General features: G+C 48.5%; 8 protein-coding genes; 4 read left to right on the forward strand and 4 right to left on the reverse strand.

Moving 5' to 3' along the window:
- The window catches only part of CNAG_02767 (transcription initiation factor TFIIE subunit alpha), a 1729-nt gene extending 1160 nt beyond the window's left edge, over positions 1 to 569 (forward strand). The window contains exons 2-4 of the mRNA XM_012192729.1: positions 1 to 219; positions 271 to 344; positions 394 to 569. The exon at positions 1 to 219 is cut by the window's left edge and continues 803 nt beyond it. Of these exons, the coding sequence (XP_012048119.1) occupies positions 1 to 219; positions 271 to 344; positions 394 to 420 (320 nt within the window). The 3' untranslated portion in view covers positions 421 to 569.
- CNAG_02766 (hypothetical protein) lies at positions 486 to 2547 on the reverse strand. XM_012192728.1 has 2 exons: positions 930 to 2547; positions 486 to 880 (listed from the first exon to the last, which is right to left on the reverse strand). Exons 1-2 carry the CDS (start codon positions 2487 to 2489, stop codon positions 689 to 691), a joined length of 1752 nt encoding a protein of 583 aa, XP_012048118.1. The 5' UTR covers positions 2490 to 2547; the 3' UTR covers positions 486 to 688.
- Positions 2548 to 2693: 146 nt separating this feature from the next.
- On the forward strand, positions 2694 to 4338 carry CNAG_02765 (3-hydroxyisobutyrate dehydrogenase). XM_012192517.1 has 5 exons: positions 2694 to 2814; positions 2907 to 3096; positions 3149 to 3685; positions 3738 to 4076; positions 4124 to 4338. The coding sequence occupies exons 1-5, from the start codon at positions 2757 to 2759 to the stop codon at positions 4194 to 4196; spliced, it is 1197 nt and encodes a 398-aa protein (XP_012047907.1). The 5' UTR covers positions 2694 to 2756; the 3' UTR covers positions 4197 to 4338.
- A 280-nt stretch (positions 4339 to 4618) lies between these two features.
- On the forward strand, positions 4619 to 8415 carry CNAG_02764 (ATP-binding cassette, subfamily D (ALD), peroxisomal long-chain fatty acid import protein). XM_012192727.1 has 15 exons: positions 4619 to 5156; positions 5210 to 5390; positions 5450 to 5593; positions 5644 to 5853; positions 5905 to 5990; positions 6048 to 6092; positions 6151 to 6441; positions 6489 to 6559; positions 6610 to 6736; positions 6799 to 6917; positions 6974 to 7055; positions 7103 to 7392; positions 7446 to 7518; positions 7575 to 8263; positions 8316 to 8415. The coding sequence occupies exons 1-14, from the start codon at positions 4943 to 4945 to the stop codon at positions 7817 to 7819; spliced, it is 2178 nt and encodes a 725-aa protein (XP_012048117.1). The 5' UTR covers positions 4619 to 4942; the 3' UTR covers positions 7820 to 8263; positions 8316 to 8415.
- Positions 7830 to 10471, reverse strand: CNAG_02763 (phenylalanine-tRNA ligase, beta subunit). XM_012192726.1 has 11 exons: positions 10397 to 10471; positions 10289 to 10343; positions 10182 to 10237; positions 9911 to 10117; positions 9595 to 9864; positions 9419 to 9533; positions 9302 to 9371; positions 9195 to 9254; positions 8736 to 9141; positions 8307 to 8688; positions 7830 to 8254 (listed from the first exon to the last, which is right to left on the reverse strand). Exons 1-11 carry the CDS (start codon positions 10397 to 10399, stop codon positions 7980 to 7982), a joined length of 1899 nt encoding a protein of 632 aa, XP_012048116.1. The 5' UTR covers positions 10400 to 10471; the 3' UTR covers positions 7830 to 7979.
- Positions 10472 to 10722: 251 nt separating this feature from the next.
- On the reverse strand, positions 10723 to 11569 carry CNAG_02762 (F-type H -transporting ATPase subunit G). XM_012192725.1 has 3 exons: positions 11347 to 11569; positions 11094 to 11293; positions 10723 to 11020 (listed from the first exon to the last, which is right to left on the reverse strand). Exons 1-3 carry the CDS (start codon positions 11534 to 11536, stop codon positions 10940 to 10942), a joined length of 471 nt encoding a protein of 156 aa, XP_012048115.1. The 5' UTR covers positions 11537 to 11569; the 3' UTR covers positions 10723 to 10939.
- Positions 11570 to 11701: 132 nt separating this feature from the next.
- On the forward strand, positions 11702 to 12747 carry CNAG_02761 (inorganic phosphate transporter pho88). XM_012192724.1 has 6 exons: positions 11702 to 11811; positions 11861 to 11970; positions 12021 to 12077; positions 12133 to 12222; positions 12273 to 12296; positions 12350 to 12747. The coding sequence occupies exons 1-6, from the start codon at positions 11760 to 11762 to the stop codon at positions 12584 to 12586; spliced, it is 570 nt and encodes a 189-aa protein (XP_012048114.1). The 5' UTR covers positions 11702 to 11759; the 3' UTR covers positions 12587 to 12747.
- On the reverse strand, positions 12649 to 14834 carry CNAG_02760 (hypothetical protein). XM_012192518.1 has 6 exons: positions 14330 to 14834; positions 13840 to 14263; positions 13578 to 13781; positions 13452 to 13527; positions 13166 to 13397; positions 12649 to 13106 (listed from the first exon to the last, which is right to left on the reverse strand). The coding sequence occupies exons 1-6, from the start codon at positions 14762 to 14764 to the stop codon at positions 12786 to 12788; spliced, it is 1692 nt and encodes a 563-aa protein (XP_012047908.1). The 5' UTR covers positions 14765 to 14834; the 3' UTR covers positions 12649 to 12785.
- Between the last annotated feature and the right edge of the window lie 6 nt (positions 14835 to 14840).

The following is a 14840-nucleotide window of genomic DNA, read 5'->3' on the forward strand; positions in this document are numbered from 1 at the left end:
CGAAAGTCACCGAGAGAACCAAACATATCGGCGATCACGAAACAGAGGTCGGAGATCAGGCCCTCGCTGCTCACTATGAGCTTTTGGACGAAGAGGATGACGTTGAGGAAGTAGGAGTTGATATAAATGAAGGGGCTCACCTGGATACTTTTGAGGGGAGAGATGAAGCGGAAGTGGAAGAGGGGCCAGCGGGAGAAAGTTTAGGAAAGATGGTCTTTGGTACAGTCTTTCTCTCTCTTGAAATGCACTAGATGCTGACGTTCGTCTAAGTCAATGGCCAAATGAAGAAGATAGAGGACGTTACGGAAGACGATCAGGAGCTGATGACTTCTGAAGAATACGAGGTAGGTTCGGGTCTGCCTTCGGTGGATGTTTGGGCTAATTGGAACCGAGGCATACGCGCAAGCTATGTATGGTTGAGTGGGAAAGAACCCGTTTACCTATTTCACATAGTATCAAATTCACACCGCATGCCCATACATGGCTTTCTTATCATTTTTGTATGCATGTACTTGTAACATCAAGAAGGCCCGCTGGAGGCAGGAAATTTCACCTTCACTGCCGATGAATATATCTTTACCACAGAATACAATAGTCACGCGATACAAGTACATAGGTGGGACGTCCGAAAGTAATCTACGCGGCATATTGACATTTTAGATAGCTAAACAATTGGCCACCTAACACATCAGATCCCACCGATAATCCCCACACCCAATGTACCCGACATCAACTGCTCATCACAAATTTTACTTCGTTCCATTACAGCGACTCTCTCGGCTTCAGCATCAGCCAAACTCGCTGCAGCAAGTCTTTGAGCTGCTTGGAGGCGGAGAGTATTTTGAACAAGTGACGTGTAATGATGCATGTGTGACGCCAACTGTTCATTCGTCAGAAACAAAAATGCCTTTGGAAATAAGAAGACCCACTTCGGTTTCCCACGCTGCGCCTCCAAATCCGATCAAAACAGGGGGCAGCTCTGCCAAAATCCTTGTCTTTTCTTCCTTTGCTTTCCTTTCTGCCAACTCCTCTTCAGCGATCACTGATTCCTCCACATTTGGAAGTTCTTCTGCAGCCGGTGTCAAGATTCGTGGAAGCGGCGTTGTTGACACGGATGAAGATGACTGTGGTGCGGGTGCAGGCGGTGAAGAATCATCTCGTCGATGAGCGGTCTGTCCATTATGAGAGGGTACGGGTGCATAAGGGTTGAAGCTTGATGTCTGCTCAGATGCTGTTGGGTGAGGCTGAGACAGCACATTCTTCCTCTCAGACCATGACAACCTCCCAGAGCTGGGCCCAGTAGGAGGAGCATGGGCTTGAAGAGTAGCACTTGGTGTTTCAGGAGTCGTACTAGCGTGGGAGTCATTTTTTACGGTTGCTGTAGGCGTCGGGTTTGTACCGGATAGACCAGCGATGGGAGTTGTGTAGGAGACTCTTGGGGCAGCAGGACGTCCTCCGTAAAGATGGGCGAGCGCACGCGGACCTGTGGGCGGTACCAAACCGAGGCGTTCAGAGCGAGGTCCAGTAGGAGGAGGACGTTTAGGGAAAGTAGAGACTGATGGAGTTGATAAAGGCTGAGTATGAGATAGAGTTGGTGGAGCAGGTTGTTGTAGGGCTGACAAGGTAGGAGGCAGTAGGCTTGGTGTTTGGGGACGAGTGGGCCCGGATGCGGATGCTCGCGAAAGAGGTCGAGATTGGTCTACGGGCGACATTGGCTCGGGTGAAGTGAGGTGCTGCGGCTTCTCAGACATGGGGGAACGTGTACGCCTGCTTCGTTCTGCTGGTGAAATTCCACGCTTGATCGGAGAAAAGCGGGAAGAACGCGATGGCGTCGACGCACTTGATACGGATGGTGAACGGCGGCGGCGTATAGGGGAATATGGTGAAGGCGATCGTCGTCGATAAAACCGATCCCTGTCTCTGTCCCGTTCTCTATCCCTCCAAGGTTCCCTCTCGAACCGTCTAAAAGGCGGTGGAGACCTTGACCGCCTTCGAGGCGGTGAGCGAGGAGGAGAACGCGGTCTCGGCGGCAAGCCTGAAATAGTAGGAGGCGCTGCCACGGGCGACGTTATCTGCCCCTCTTCTGGTGTCCCTTCAGATCTGGCCTTCGTTGATCCTTCTATTGGCTCTCGCGTACGCTGGTCTCTGTCGATGAGCGGAATGCCTGGTCGGGCAGGCAAAGGACTCCTTATTCGATCCCTATCATCCCTTTCTCTCATCCTTTCCGCGTCCCTGTCTCTTGCATACCAGCTTTGACGCCCTCCAAATCTAGGGCCTCTATCATAGTCCCTTTCAACATCCCTATCACGCCAGTCGCGGTCTCTTAGATCCCTACGATCTCTGTCGAAACCAGCGGGACCTCGATACCTAGAGGGTTCACCGCGGTAACGATAGTCGTCTCTAGGATCGCGATCTCTAAAGCGCTGCGGACTATCTTCAATGAAGGGACGGCGAGGAAGACGTGGCGTGGGGGAGGGTGAGCGAGGCATTATATAATTAATGTTTTTATTGGGGGATGAAAAACAGAGCAGAGATATACAGTTGACGGACGGACGAAAGCGAACGAAGGAGGATAAAATGAGCGGTCGGCTACTCATTGGGTTTGTGATTACGTACGATGCCGCGGACGTGCGGTGGAGGGTGTCCACTCTTCGTTTGGCAGGTGACCGACCGGCTAATAAATATGGCCAGGATATATATACATCGACAGGTCACATCACACAGCCTTTTCACTACCCATCATATCGAACGTCCTGATGCCCACCAAATTACCACGCATTCATACCACAGGCTGGATAGGTCTGGGAGCTATGGGTGAGTGCCGACCCTTATAACAATGCGAGGCCGTCAGACCAGCTACGAGGGAGGTAGCAATATAGTCAACAGATGAGTAATAAGCGTACTAGGTCATCCCATGGCTTTGAATCTTTTTCTAAAAACACATCAATTCTATCAAAAAGTTAGTCCTTCCATAACGCCAACTTTCCTCTTCTGCGAGCATGAGGACTCCAGAGCAGAGTCTTTTCTACGGGAATTAAGGAACCGTGGTGGTCAAGATTTAGCGAGCAGGGCTGAGCGAGTGGGGAGTGGAAAAGAGTACGTCCTTTGGCTTCTATCTTTCGCAGTGAATGGAACTTGACATATGCAGGATGGTTATGGGTGCGTCGAAGGTGTTTACGATGCTACCTTCTACACCCCAGGTTCAAGCGGTTTATCTCGACCAGGACAACGGCATTTTGGCCGGCCTGGCAAAGCTGCCAAGTAATACCCCTCCTTTGCCAGAAACCCTTCTGTTATCAGACACTTCATTACCATCAGACACCGTCACCCAAGGAGGGAAAGTTAAAAAAGAATTGACATCAACCACCGATGCATCCTCTCCTGCTACCGAGGTCAGCCAAGTCCACACAATGCTTGTTGACCAAACAACCCTCGATCCCACAGTCTCACTCTCCATTTCGTCTCTCATTCACGATTCAACCTCCAGCGCAGCCTTGATGATCGACGCACCTGTATCTGGCGGCACAGTGGCGGCTGAAAGGGGAGAGTTGACAATCATGTTCGGATCCCCTGCTCCTATAGCCACCCGGCTGGCAATGCCATTTCTTCAAATGATGGCAAGGGAAGGGGGCGTGATTGAGTGTGGAGGAAGCGGTACTGGAGTCGGCGTCAAGGTTTGCAACAAGTAAGTATCTACCAGGGGTCAATTCGTTACGAAACAGCTAAGTTCAGAAAAGCCTTGTATTAGCCTCGAATCAAATAGCGCTATCGGAGGGCCTTGCTTTGGGACGTTCGCTCAATATCGACATTGCTCTTCTTCAAAGCGTGATCAACACTTCCTCGGGTTCCTCTTGGTCATCCCGTGTTAATCCCCCTATCTCTTCAATTCCGGGGACCCCAGCTTCTCGCGGATATTCGGGTGGCTTCCAAACTCGTTTGATGCTTAAAGATGTAAATCTGGCCCTACAAGCGGCCCGTAAACATAATCTTGCCACACCATTGACTTCGGCTTCAAAAAACATATACGAGGCTGTTTGTTCCGATGGTGATGGCCAGTGGGCCAGCAAAGATTTCTCGTAGGTCAAACTAGTGCTTGAAGTTAACAAAGCTAAGAACTTTTTAGTGTTGCGTATGAGTGGGTAAAAAAGAAGCAGCAAGCAGCTATGGACATGGCCTGGAAAGATGGGTTACCATGAGCTGATAGGCAAGTCGAAATTTTACATCGCCCACGCAGAACACTGGACAATTTTCTACTCTTTCGAAATTGTCCATGTTTTATTCTCTCTAGCTATCTATAATATTACAGTATAAAAAGTTATGGATCTGGATGATTACTGGCTGCCTGCTTAGGCTGACTATCATAATGCCTCGGATTCAATGATAGTCTCGGGATGGCTCTCCCAGATCCAGTAGCTCGACTCTGGCTTAAGTCCTGAAAATGGCATTTTCCCAATGACCTGCGCTGCATGTTTGTTCCCGTTTCAAGCCGTTGTGGTGTCAACGGATGAAAGAGGCGGGTCGGAGAGTAATCATGCATTTGACTGCGCTTGTAATACTGTTGAGGGGGAGAGGAGCGCGAAGGCAAAAGATTTTAGATGACGCTAGTATGCGGGAAGAACGACAACGTCTATTCAGAAGGATCATGACTGACGCCGGCGCGCGAAGAAAAAGGAACTTGCTTGTAACGAACGAAGAAGGATAGGAGGAAGACAGAAATGCTTCCGGCCGCGGGAAATAAATAACGTCGCCGGCTGTTTGCCATTGCATGATAGCCGGTGCGACAGTGGGAGGATGCGAACGATCAGATGTGCGAAAGCAAATAGCGACAGCAACGACGAACGGACGACGGATAGACGATGTCTACTATGCCTGCACAGTAGACGACAAATGCTTAATTGCCCGCCCAACCCATATATCAGCAGAGCCATAGACGAACTCAGCCATGTCATCCTCCCACATCATCCCACTAACCAAAGACACCCTCCGCTCCCGTTTTAGATTCATCCTCAATTCGTATCTCCAACATCGCCCGATATTCCAACGTGCATTCACAGCTGCATTCGCTATATACTGCCTTACCAGTACCTACGGATCTCTCACTGGTAGGGGTATCAAAGGAGCTCCTGGAGGAAAAGGAAATGGAAGAAGGGTTAAAGGTTTGTTCATGCCGATCGAGGCTGCCGTCACGAATGCTTATACCGAAAAACAGGCGTCAAGCATGGCACTACCGGGTCCATCAAAGACCCCCTATTCCATATTCGTTTGAAGCGACTTATTCGGATTGTTATTCCTAGTCTGAAAAGTAAAGAAGCCGCCATGCTGGCGCTGCACTCGGCTTTCTTGGTTGGCAGGACGGGGTTGAGTCTATATGTGGCCGACCTTGATGGAAGGTAAATGGATCTATTATTTAATCCTACCTAGGTCTGGAAGCTAAATCGCCGAGTTACAGAATAGTTTCTTCTCTTGTCACAGCCAATCCGCATATGTTTCTTATGAACATAGCAAGGTGGTTACTAGTCGCTATTCCGGCGACCTATACCAATTCAATGTTGGAATATCTTCAGTCTGAATTGGGCCTTGCTTATCGTACGAGGTAATTCTCCTTCATCTCTCCAAAGGTTTCCCTTTTAATGCCACTTCCAGGTTGACAAAGCACGCTCTGACCATGTATCTTGACCCGCCAGGAGTAGAAAGCGGTGGCGGCAAGGATGGCGAGCAATTATTCTACAAACTTGCAAATCTCGATGACCGGATAAAGAATGCAGACCAATATTTGGCAGAAGATATTCAGCAGCTTAGTAGCAAGCTGGCTGAGATATACTCAAATATTGCCAAGCCTGTGCTAGATGTCATGTAAGCCTGCGCGTTTGGAGTAAGGCCGAGGAGGACTAATGAAAACCATAGACTGTACAACTATCAGCTATCCAGGAATGTTGGTGCAGAGAGTCTTGTACTCTTGACTATCCTTGTACAAACGAGTGCTACTCTCCGTGAGTCAGCTTTCTGCTTTCCATCATCATGCGGGCACGGTCTGATCTTATCTCCAGTGCGGGCCATCACACCACCGTTTGGGGCTTATACAGCTCATGAAGGTCGGTGATTCTAATACAGTCATTCACATTACTGGCTAATATAATACTACATTTTCAGCCAAACTTGAGGGTGAACTCCGTTTCACTCACTCCCGTTTGCTTGAATCAGCTGAAGAAGTAGCTTTATATCATGGTGAGGAGTTTGAAAAGAATGTTATTGAAAGGGGCTATTTTGCGCTTGTCAAGCACGTCAATCGCATTTTAAAGATTCGTGTGGGTCATGGAATGGCGGAAGAAGGTGTCATCAAATGGTTGTGGGGGAGTCTGGGGCTGTGCATTTGTGCGATACCTGTATTTGGAGGAAGTGCTTTGGCTATGAAGGGAGGAGATTTGGGAAGTAGGACTGAGGGTCAGTATCCCAATTTTGGTTATTTCCAATGTGCTGATGAATGGCAGGTTTTGTCACGAACCGAAGGTTGCTATTATCTTCAAGTGATGCCTTTGGAAGAGTCATGTATAGCTATAAGGTCAGCAGGACAAAACAGTTGAAAGAATTACCATACTCATTAATGAACAGGACATGGCAGAGTTAGCCGGCTATACTTCTAGAGTGTCAGAGCTTTTCGAAACGATGGAACACGCCAAAAAAGGGGAGTACCAGAAGAAGCTCGTGAGCAGTGTTAGCACTGAGAATAATGCCAAAAGTACGTGGATGCTCCTAGAAACAGAATTGCTGAAAAGCGTCCTGATTACTAACATCTGTCAGTTCTGCAAGGTAGAGGCAAGATTATAGAATCAGACGAGATCAAATTTGATCAAGTCCCCCTTATCAGTCCGAATGGAGACGTCTTAGTCAAGTCTATGTCATTCCATGTTAAGCCTGGTGTAGGCTGTTCTTATGTTCTAATCCATTAAGTACCTGGAGCTAATGCGGTCACTAGAAACACCTCCTAGTAATTGGTCCAAATGGTTGCGGGAAAAGCAGTTTATTCAGGATCCTTGGTGGCCTTTGGCCTGTTTATGGTAAGATTTAGTTGTAACCAGTATCGCTGAATGCTAACGTCATTTAGGAGGGACGGTCTACAAGCCTCCTTCGAACCAGTTCACTTATATTCCGCAAAGGCCGTACCTTTGCGCCGGTACACTTCGTGACCAGATAATCTACCCCCACAGTCACGCTGATATGTTGTCCCACGGAAAATCTGATGAGGATCTCTCAAAGATCCTTGAAGTAGTAGAAATGGCCGGAATTATTGAAAGAGAGGGAGGGTGGGACGCTGTGAGAGAATGGAGGGACACTCTGAGTGGTGGAGATAAACAGAGGATTGCCATGGCCCGATTGTTTTATCATCAGCCAAAGGTGAAGTCTGTTCAGCAAACCTTTCAAAGCAGTCGCTGATGGGAAACGTTCAGTACGCAATTCTGGATGAATGCACCAGCGCAGTGACGCTCGAGATTGAAAAGATCATGTATGATCATGCCACCTGTATGTCCTTCCCTTTTCTGCTGACAACTGCTGTCAACTGAACCACCACTTTGTAGCCCTCGGCATCACTCTAATGACAGTATCTCATCGACCCTCTCTTTGGAAGTTCCACACCATGGTTCTTGAATACGATGGACAAGGCGGGTACACGTTCACTCATCTTGATGCCGAAAAACGACTGGCATTGCAAGATGAAAAGCAGGAGTTGGAACACAAGCTCCTGAGTGTCCCCAAATTGAAAGACAGGTTGGAAGAATTGAAAATGATCAAAGAGCAACGAGAATCCGCGAGTGGTATTTAAGAGCGAATCTGTTGTGTACTGCTGTATTGTTAGATGTATCTAATACGTTTCCTAAGGTTCCGTCACCATAGCCAACGGGCACCATGGCTTTAGACTGCACCTTCATTCCACCTCACATCTCATTCATGTATCTATATTGATATGAACCAAACGGGGTCATCTACAATAAAGGTTCCACGTCAATCTCCAAAGCGGAACAAGGTCGGATCAACTCGAAGTTGTCAAGTACGCTGGGATGCAGAATACCCAAGGAGCCAATATTGATATCCCTCTCCCATGAAGATCCCTCCTCTGCGTGCAAGGCTGCCTTGAGGTCAGAAGTAAACGATTGAATGGGATTGGATGATGGAGCTGAGGGGGTGGGTTCAGAAGGCTGGACAGTAGGTTTGGGTCGGTAGAAAACGTGAGCCGCCCGGCCAGGGAGGTACGTAGGATCTGTGCAGAGTTAGTGCATGACAGATGAGGAGTTCATGAAGAGGTCGCTCACCATTTGCAGAAGCAATATAGTACCCGTAATTTCCCTCATTTTCCTTCCTTTCCAAGAGAGGAACTCCCAAAATTTGCATCACCCTGTCCAACAGTCCATGAGCGACCTCAAATCCGGCTTTTCTGTCCATGTAGACTGCACAAAGCCTCCTGTAGTTCCTAGCCTGCCTTTCCTCGGTGGAGTCCTGGACGGCAACGTCGGAAACTTCGAAAATCTTCATGGGCAAAGGCAAAGCCTTGTTTTCACGAGCGGTTTTAAGCATACCGGGCAAGAGGGAAGTACGGACGACCTGGTACTCGAGGGACTTTGGGTTGGCAAGGTGGATAGCGTAATGACCAGGATCAGGACGGTTGAGCCAGGCGAAGTTTTCGTCGTGAGAGCACTACAAAGCATTGGCAAAGCTATTCTATTTATAGTCCTGAAACTTACCAATATCAAAGGCAAAGCCTCAATCCAGCCAGCCATCGCACATTCCTTCCTGATAATATCGCCCAACCTATTCACAGGGAACGCCTGAGCCACAGTATTCGTAGTCGGCAACGCTCTCGGCAATTCGTTGAAGCCGTAGGCAATCGCCGCGTCCTCCATAATGTCACACTCGTGCAGAATGTCTGGCCTGGTGCAAGGAACAAGAACATCGAGGAGATCCTCGCTTGAGGGCGAGGGGGTGGCAGAGAGAGACATACGAGTAAGGAGCGTGCAAATTTCCTGGCGCGACAAGGCAAGACCGATAGCAGCATTGATGTAAGATGAGGAAGCTGTGGTGGCACGTGGTTCCAGAGGTGGGGTGATGTGGGAGGTGCCGTCAGGCATGTGGATTCTGACAGGCTCGATGCTGAATTCACAGTTAGAAAGGAAACAAGGTCCTTAGAACTGAAAAGAACGTACTAGAAAGGAACTCTGCAGTACTCAGCAAACATGGCGCAAACCATATTAATGACAATGTCACTTCAAATCATCAGCCTCATCTTCGTCAATCCCATTGGAAAGCTTACAGTTTGGTCTTGTCAGTGGCAGTTGTGTCAATGAAGATGTTGGTTGTCTTGCCAGGTACGATCTTAGAGCCTGCTCATCATGAGTACAATGTCATTAAGATCGATGACGTGACTTACGCTGAGAATTAATGATAGGGGGCATAGACAATACCCGGTCCTTGCTGTCGTAGATGATAGGATACGCTGGGGCATCCTTAATGAGGTGCAAGTGCTTGGCGAGATGTCTATCGGCCTGAGGAGCATACCAATCCATAAGCGAACTCGCATGCTTCATGCGTCAGTTCAAAACGTACCTCGTATATAGTCATCAATTCCTCGGCAGTGTGCTCCGTATCCCTGTTGAGTGGCGCAAATTTGATTTGCTTAGGGTCCTTGCACATGTATCTGAAAGGTCCTTCGATGGTATCCAAATCGTGCGTGCCGATAGCGACGAACTTTCTCATTCGACAAAGGTTTTGGTGAAGCTTGTCTTGAAGATCAATGAAGGATTCGTATTCGAGCTGGTTCATGGGTCGGGCAAGACGAAGAACGGCTGAGGCAAAGTAGGGTCGAAGGGGAGCAGTCTGCAGTTAAATCAGTTATTTTGCTCAATGGTCTGAATCAACATACAGAAGCTTCGACGTAAACTTCTTGCAATTTCTCCGGGATATCGAGCTTGTAGCTGGGGGGCATATCCTTCTGCAAGAAGATCCTCAAGGCCCTAGCAAGGCCTTCAATACAAAGCAGGTCGTATCGATTGGCTGGAATCTCAATCTTGAGCTGAGGCGGAGGAGTAGGAAGTCCTTTTTTACGAGCTTCTTCGACTTGAATGGTGGTCTATAGGTTTTCAGTGATGGTTAGAGCCCGTGAATCAATGAGGGTTGGAGGAAATATGACATACGTCCTCGTCGAGCTCAATACCAAACTCGAAACACAGTTCATCGAACTCTTCGTGGGCTACAAATATTACTGAGTGGTGTGCAAGTGAGCGTTCGAATAAGCACTCACAATACTCCTTCTCCAACCGCCTATAGAGCTCGGCCTTGTCGACGGTGATGGTAGGCTATGGAGGAATTTGAGTGCCTTCTTTGAAATCCATTGCTACAAGATACTTACCATGGTATATGTTCTGCTGTGCGATTTTTTGGAAGAAAAGAAGAAGAGGCAAATGGACAATGTATAGAAGATGAGATACACCGACACTTTTCGGAACGAGCCTTGTTTCGATATATTACTACTCGAATGCAACATGTTTTACGTAATCAACATTTTCAAGTCAAAACATACAACCACAGCGCACTTGTACTGTAGTACGACTGTATGGTTTTTGCATGGCTCCGCTCCAATGAATGGGACACACACCTAAGAGACGAGGAAAATATGCAAAACACCAAATCCGCCATAGGCCATCATAAAAACTGAGCATTGCACCCTGTATCTCGCTCAGTAAGCAGCAGGCAATTCTGCTTCAGGACTCAAAATGGTCTTGGTTCCAGTGTTTATTTCGGCATCGAAGAGTTGACCACGACAGAATTCACTTCAGGTTGATATCCGGATCCAAATGCATACGTCTACACTCCAGACGTGTCATGCCTCTTCGTGCGCTTTGCCCGTGACAAGCCTTCTATCACGTATTCCCATCTCGCACCCTTTAACACTCTATTCCTTGAGACTGTAACCAATCAAGTTGCGCCTACCAACAATCTCGCCAATTTTGAAAATACCGTACGCCTCAAGAGCCTGTACAGTGGTCATCCTTTAGTATTTCAAACATGAATGCCAGAAGAAATGTCCGATGATCGGCTGTACTCACGGCAACACCCAAACCGGCCCAGGCACCAGTCTTCAAGACGTTCTTCCAGTAACCACCGTTGACAGCCTTGGAGTAGATCTCAGAGTACGCGCGAGCCCATGTCGCAAGTTCGAGAGGGGGAGAAAGCTTCTCGGCTTGCCAGACTTGACGGCAGATGGAAGCAAAGACCTTTGAGTTGTAGATGACAGGTTCACGGTAGCCTGAAGCTGAATTTAGTGCTCTGATTTGTATATCTCCAGTATTATACACGCACCACCAAGAGCACCGCCAATCTTCTCCCCGACGGGGCCAGCAGCTTTCTTCAAGGTCGCGGCAGTCTGCGCATAGGCCTTCTGGGCGTTTTCGACCGCCTTCTGGACGTTGGGGTTCGTCTGGGGGCTGGCGCTGCTGGAGTTGAGGCGACGACCGAGCGTACGAACTGGGCGGAAAAGCTGAGGCCGCATTTTTGAAGATGTATACGTGAAGATGGGTTCGTCGTACACGGGATGGTTTATGCAGGAGAACGCCGGGATGAGCTTGTCGCGGCGAATCGCGGCATTATCCAGATGTGGCTCCACGTCCGCCCTCCACATATTCCATCTCCTCTTTCCGCCAGCTTCCACTGTATACTTATATATCTACATCCTATTTCCATCTCAATCCCATTCACCGTTATCCACAGCAACAATGAACAACCCAGCCATCTCAAACCTCATACTGTCCCTCGGTGCCATGCAGGGTACGTTCCAGCTTGAACAGCGCGGAGAACCACAGCTCACACAATGCAGTCGCCCGAAGGATCCCCATGGAAGACCCACAGGTCGTAAACTACCTCCGTATCGGTTACGTCTCTGCTCAGCTCATATCGCTTGCTATATATTACTTCATTACCCTCAAGGTAAGTCCCTCGTGACGGATATGTGGTGGCATCCATTAACAGTCGCATAGATCAGGAAGAAGAACGACTTGACGGTCTTGAAATACGTCAATCCGGCGTCTCCTATGGTCTGTTGCCTATTCACTAATATCCACTCCAGTCATTCTGACTTTGAATCTATAGAACCCTGATGCCAAGCCAGAACTTGTGCAGACTACTGTCAAAGACTACGATCTTGCTGAAACTGGCAAGGCTATCAGGAGCTTGCTCATCGTTCGTCCTTTTATGTCTTGTACTCGCCTGTCACTGACAATTCCGCTTAGAGCGTCGCCATTATGACTTTCCTTGTGAATAGCATCTACCAGCTTTGAATTTGTCCATGCTGACTTTTTACATATAGCACGGCTACATGAAGTACACTCAACCCCTCTTCATCCAATCCATCATGGGTCTTAAGGGCGCCCTCGAATCCAACACCGCCAAGCTCCACCTCTGGAACAAGAAGGCCGAGGGTGACCTTGCTCGACCTTTCAAGGCCTCTGGAGGCATGTTTGAGAGCCTTACAGGTAAAGCTTCGGGCCCCCAGACGGATGCTGCCACTATCAAAGAAGCTGAGAAGGCTGGCAAGGCCGAGTAATGGGATGGATTAGAGGTTGTCATAGATGCTGTGGGGAATTGCAGGGAGGGACACAAAAATTGTCGTGATGAGTAAGGATGCGTGCATGCGAACCGGGCGGGTGTGTTGTTTAGTGCATTCGTAATAGTACAGCATCTATGTACGGACATCATTCATCATTCATGACAAGTACATCTAAAAATCAAATCTGATTCAAGACCTAAGAATGGTATGTTTGTCCTTGCCCTTCCATCACATCTTTCAACGCAAGGCTCCCCTTTCTCCCACCCATCATCATGGGCCATTCTGATACGGACGAACTGCTTGACATCTCTCGAGGCCTTTGTCTAGGCGAAGAAGATGGGGGTGAAAATGTCATGGATCCGGCTGCAGGACCATGCGGAGGCGAAAATATAGGGGGCGAGTCGAGAGAAAGGGATGACAGTGTTCGGCGAGGCTGCTGGTCTAATGTACCGGTCTGAGATGGTTGACCTTGAGAAGCTTCTTTGAGAAGGAACTCAACAAACAAGTTGCTGAAAGACTGTCCGAGCAAGTTAGTTACACAATGCCGCAAACTCGCAGCTGGTTGATGAGACTTACTTCGTTCATTGCAGCCTCTTCTTCGGCACTTTTTTCAGTTTCTTTGCCCTTACCTGTGCTCGCCTTTCCTTTGCCTCCTCCTCCCACGGCGCCTTGACGTTGTAACCCAGCTTTTTCACGCTCAGCATCGTCCCATGAAAGAATGGTGGCCAGCAAAGATAACATTTCGAAACGCTTAGGGTCACCCCGAGATGTCATAAGGAATGAGAGGAGGATATTTGTCACCAAACGCCTAAATGGAAGTAAGGAAAAAGCTGACGATAATGGAGAGGTGACGAAAACCCACCGATCAACATTGTTATCAGATTGATTCTTCCGTAACCTTCTCAACGCCTCTTTCAAATGCTCATTGCTCACCACAGCTGAAAGATGTCAGGATTTTGGCTAATAGGTTCGCGCGCTATCAACTTACCATCATGTCGTAGTTTTCCAATAATCTGATTCTTGTCCTTTAGTTCCTTTTCGAGAGCGGTGGACTTGCTAGCATCTGAAGAAACCTCGGACAATCGAGTTTCCGCATTGGCAGCACGGAGTTTGAATTCTGAAAGGGATTCTGCTGCTATGCGGAGCTGCGTTTCAAGTTCAGTAGTTGCCTGTCGTATTTCTGAATCTTTCGCTATGCAACTTGTTAGTATTATCCACCTTGCAAAATTGGCCGTTTTCAAGGGACTCACCCGCTTGAAACTCGCTCAGCACCTCTTGTAAATTATCTCCCCTCTCCTTTTCTTTATCCCTTTCTTCGGCGAGCTTCTCCAGTGCATTGCACATATCTTGTTCCCTTCTCTCGAATACCCTCAAGTCGTCCTCTAATGTCTCTCTACGTTCTCTTTCCCTCCCCGCTTCTACCTCCCATTCTTCCCTCTCCAATCTCAATCTCTCCATTTCACCTCGCAATTCTCTCATTTCACGTGTGAGAGAGAGCACATCTGATGAAGAAGAGTCGCTCTGAGAGCGGAGTTGGGCCAGCTGGGCAGAAAGGTGTGAAGATTCCTGGGAGAGGGATGACAGCTCGGATCTAAGTGTGTCGACAGTTTCGTGAAGCTCGCTATTTTCAGTGACAAGATTGTTGATCTGCGTCTCTCGCCGATCCAACTCCTCCTGTATTCGACCGAAGCACGTATCAGTTTCTGCACATGGGCAAAAGAGAGTGAAGGAAAAACCCACAGCATCTTCTTTAAGCTTATCTCCGAGCGTCGTCCTCATGGCCGTTAATTTCCCGAGTAGGCTTCTGTACTGACTTCCCAGCGCCTCCTTTTCTTGCCTCGTCGCTTCCAGATCGTCCTCAAGAATTCTTATCCGCTCATCCACCGGCACATCGTCCTGCTCTTTTTGCTCTTCCTTTCGAGATGGTCCAGAGGATCCCTCATCCTTATGTTCATGATCATGTTCTTGCGTCTGTTCTTGTTCTTGCATCTGTTCTTCTCTTTCTTGTAGTGGTTTGGGCTCGATCGTCTTGTCGGAGGGCGGCGCCTGAGGAGCTGCTTCGTCCGAGACGGTCGGAGCACCATTCGGAAGGTTGGAAGCGCTCTGCGTGGGATTGGAATTTGGAGCAGCGTTCGCCTTTGTGTTGGACTTGGACTTTCCCTTCTTACTGGGCATTTGTGATATCGGATTTTGTGGAAAAAAGATGTGGTATGGAGGGCTGAATGCGGAAAGAGCAGAATGGAAAGCTCAG

Source organism: Cryptococcus neoformans, chromosome 3 (genome assembly GCF_000149245.1).
Source record: "Cryptococcus neoformans var. grubii H99 chromosome 3, complete sequence".
NCBI classification, from domain to species: domain Eukaryota; kingdom Fungi; phylum Basidiomycota; class Tremellomycetes; order Tremellales; family Cryptococcaceae; genus Cryptococcus; species Cryptococcus neoformans.

Bases quoted from the DNA above. Each gene is read 5' to 3' on its own strand.
- CNAG_02766 (XM_012192728.1), bottom strand. From the start codon at position 2,489: ATGCCTCGCTCACCCTCCCCCACGCCACGTCTTCCTCGCCGTCCCTTC. The intron at 881-929 runs GTGGGTCTTCTT...ACGAATGAACAG, and splicing joins GCGCAGCGTGGGAAACCGAA to TTGGCGTCACACATGCATCA.
- CNAG_02765 (XM_012192517.1), top strand. From the start codon at position 2,757: ATGCCCACCAAATTACCACGCATTCATACCACAGGCTGGATAGGTCTG. The intron at 3,097-3,148 runs GTACGTCCTTTG...TGACATATGCAG, and splicing joins CGAGTGGGGAGTGGAAAAGA to GATGGTTATGGGTGCGTCGA. The intron at 3,686-3,737 runs GTAAGTATCTAC...AGTTCAGAAAAG, and splicing joins GGCGTCAAGGTTTGCAACAA to CCTTGTATTAGCCTCGAATC.
- CNAG_02764 (XM_012192727.1), top strand. From the start codon at position 4,943: ATGTCATCCTCCCACATCATCCCACTAACCAAAGACACCCTCCGCTCC. The intron at 6,093-6,150 runs GTCGGTGATTCT...CTACATTTTCAG, and splicing joins GGCTTATACAGCTCATGAAG to CCAAACTTGAGGGTGAACTC. The intron at 6,560-6,609 runs GTCAGCAGGACA...ATTAATGAACAG, and splicing joins GAGTCATGTATAGCTATAAG to GACATGGCAGAGTTAGCCGG.
- CNAG_02763 (XM_012192726.1), bottom strand. The intron at 9,255-9,301 runs GTAAGCTTTCCA...GATGATTTGAAG, and splicing joins GCCACTGACAAGACCAAACT to TGACATTGTCATTAATATGG. The intron at 9,142-9,194 runs GTACGTTCTTTT...CTGTGAATTCAG, and splicing joins TACTGCAGAGTTCCTTTCTA to CATCGAGCCTGTCAGAATCC.
- CNAG_02762 (XM_012192725.1), bottom strand. From the start codon at position 11,536: ATGCGGCCTCAGCTTTTCCGCCCAGTTCGTACGCTCGGTCGTCGCCTC. The intron at 11,294-11,346 runs GTGCGTGTATAA...ATTCAGCTTCAG, and splicing joins GATTGGCGGTGCTCTTGGTG to GCTACCGTGAACCTGTCATC. The intron at 11,021-11,093 runs GTGAGTACAGCC...ACCACTGTACAG, and splicing joins GGGCCGGTTTGGGTGTTGCC to GCTCTTGAGGCGTACGGTAT.
- CNAG_02761 (XM_012192724.1), top strand. From the start codon at position 11,760: ATGAACAACCCAGCCATCTCAAACCTCATACTGTCCCTCGGTGCCATG. The intron at 11,812-11,860 runs GTACGTTCCAGC...CACACAATGCAG, and splicing joins GTCCCTCGGTGCCATGCAGG to TCGCCCGAAGGATCCCCATG. The intron at 12,297-12,349 runs GTGAATAGCATC...TTTTACATATAG, and splicing joins TCGCCATTATGACTTTCCTT to CACGGCTACATGAAGTACAC.
- CNAG_02760 (XM_012192518.1), bottom strand. From the start codon at position 14,764: ATGCCCAGTAAGAAGGGAAAGTCCAAGTCCAACACAAAGGCGAACGCT. The intron at 14,264-14,329 runs GTGGGTTTTTCC...GGTCGAATACAG, and splicing joins ATAAGCTTAAAGAAGATGCT to GAGGAGTTGGATCGGCGAGA. The intron at 13,528-13,577 runs GTAAGTTGATAG...GACATCTTTCAG, and splicing joins TGGAAAACTACGACATGATG to CTGTGGTGAGCAATGAGCAT.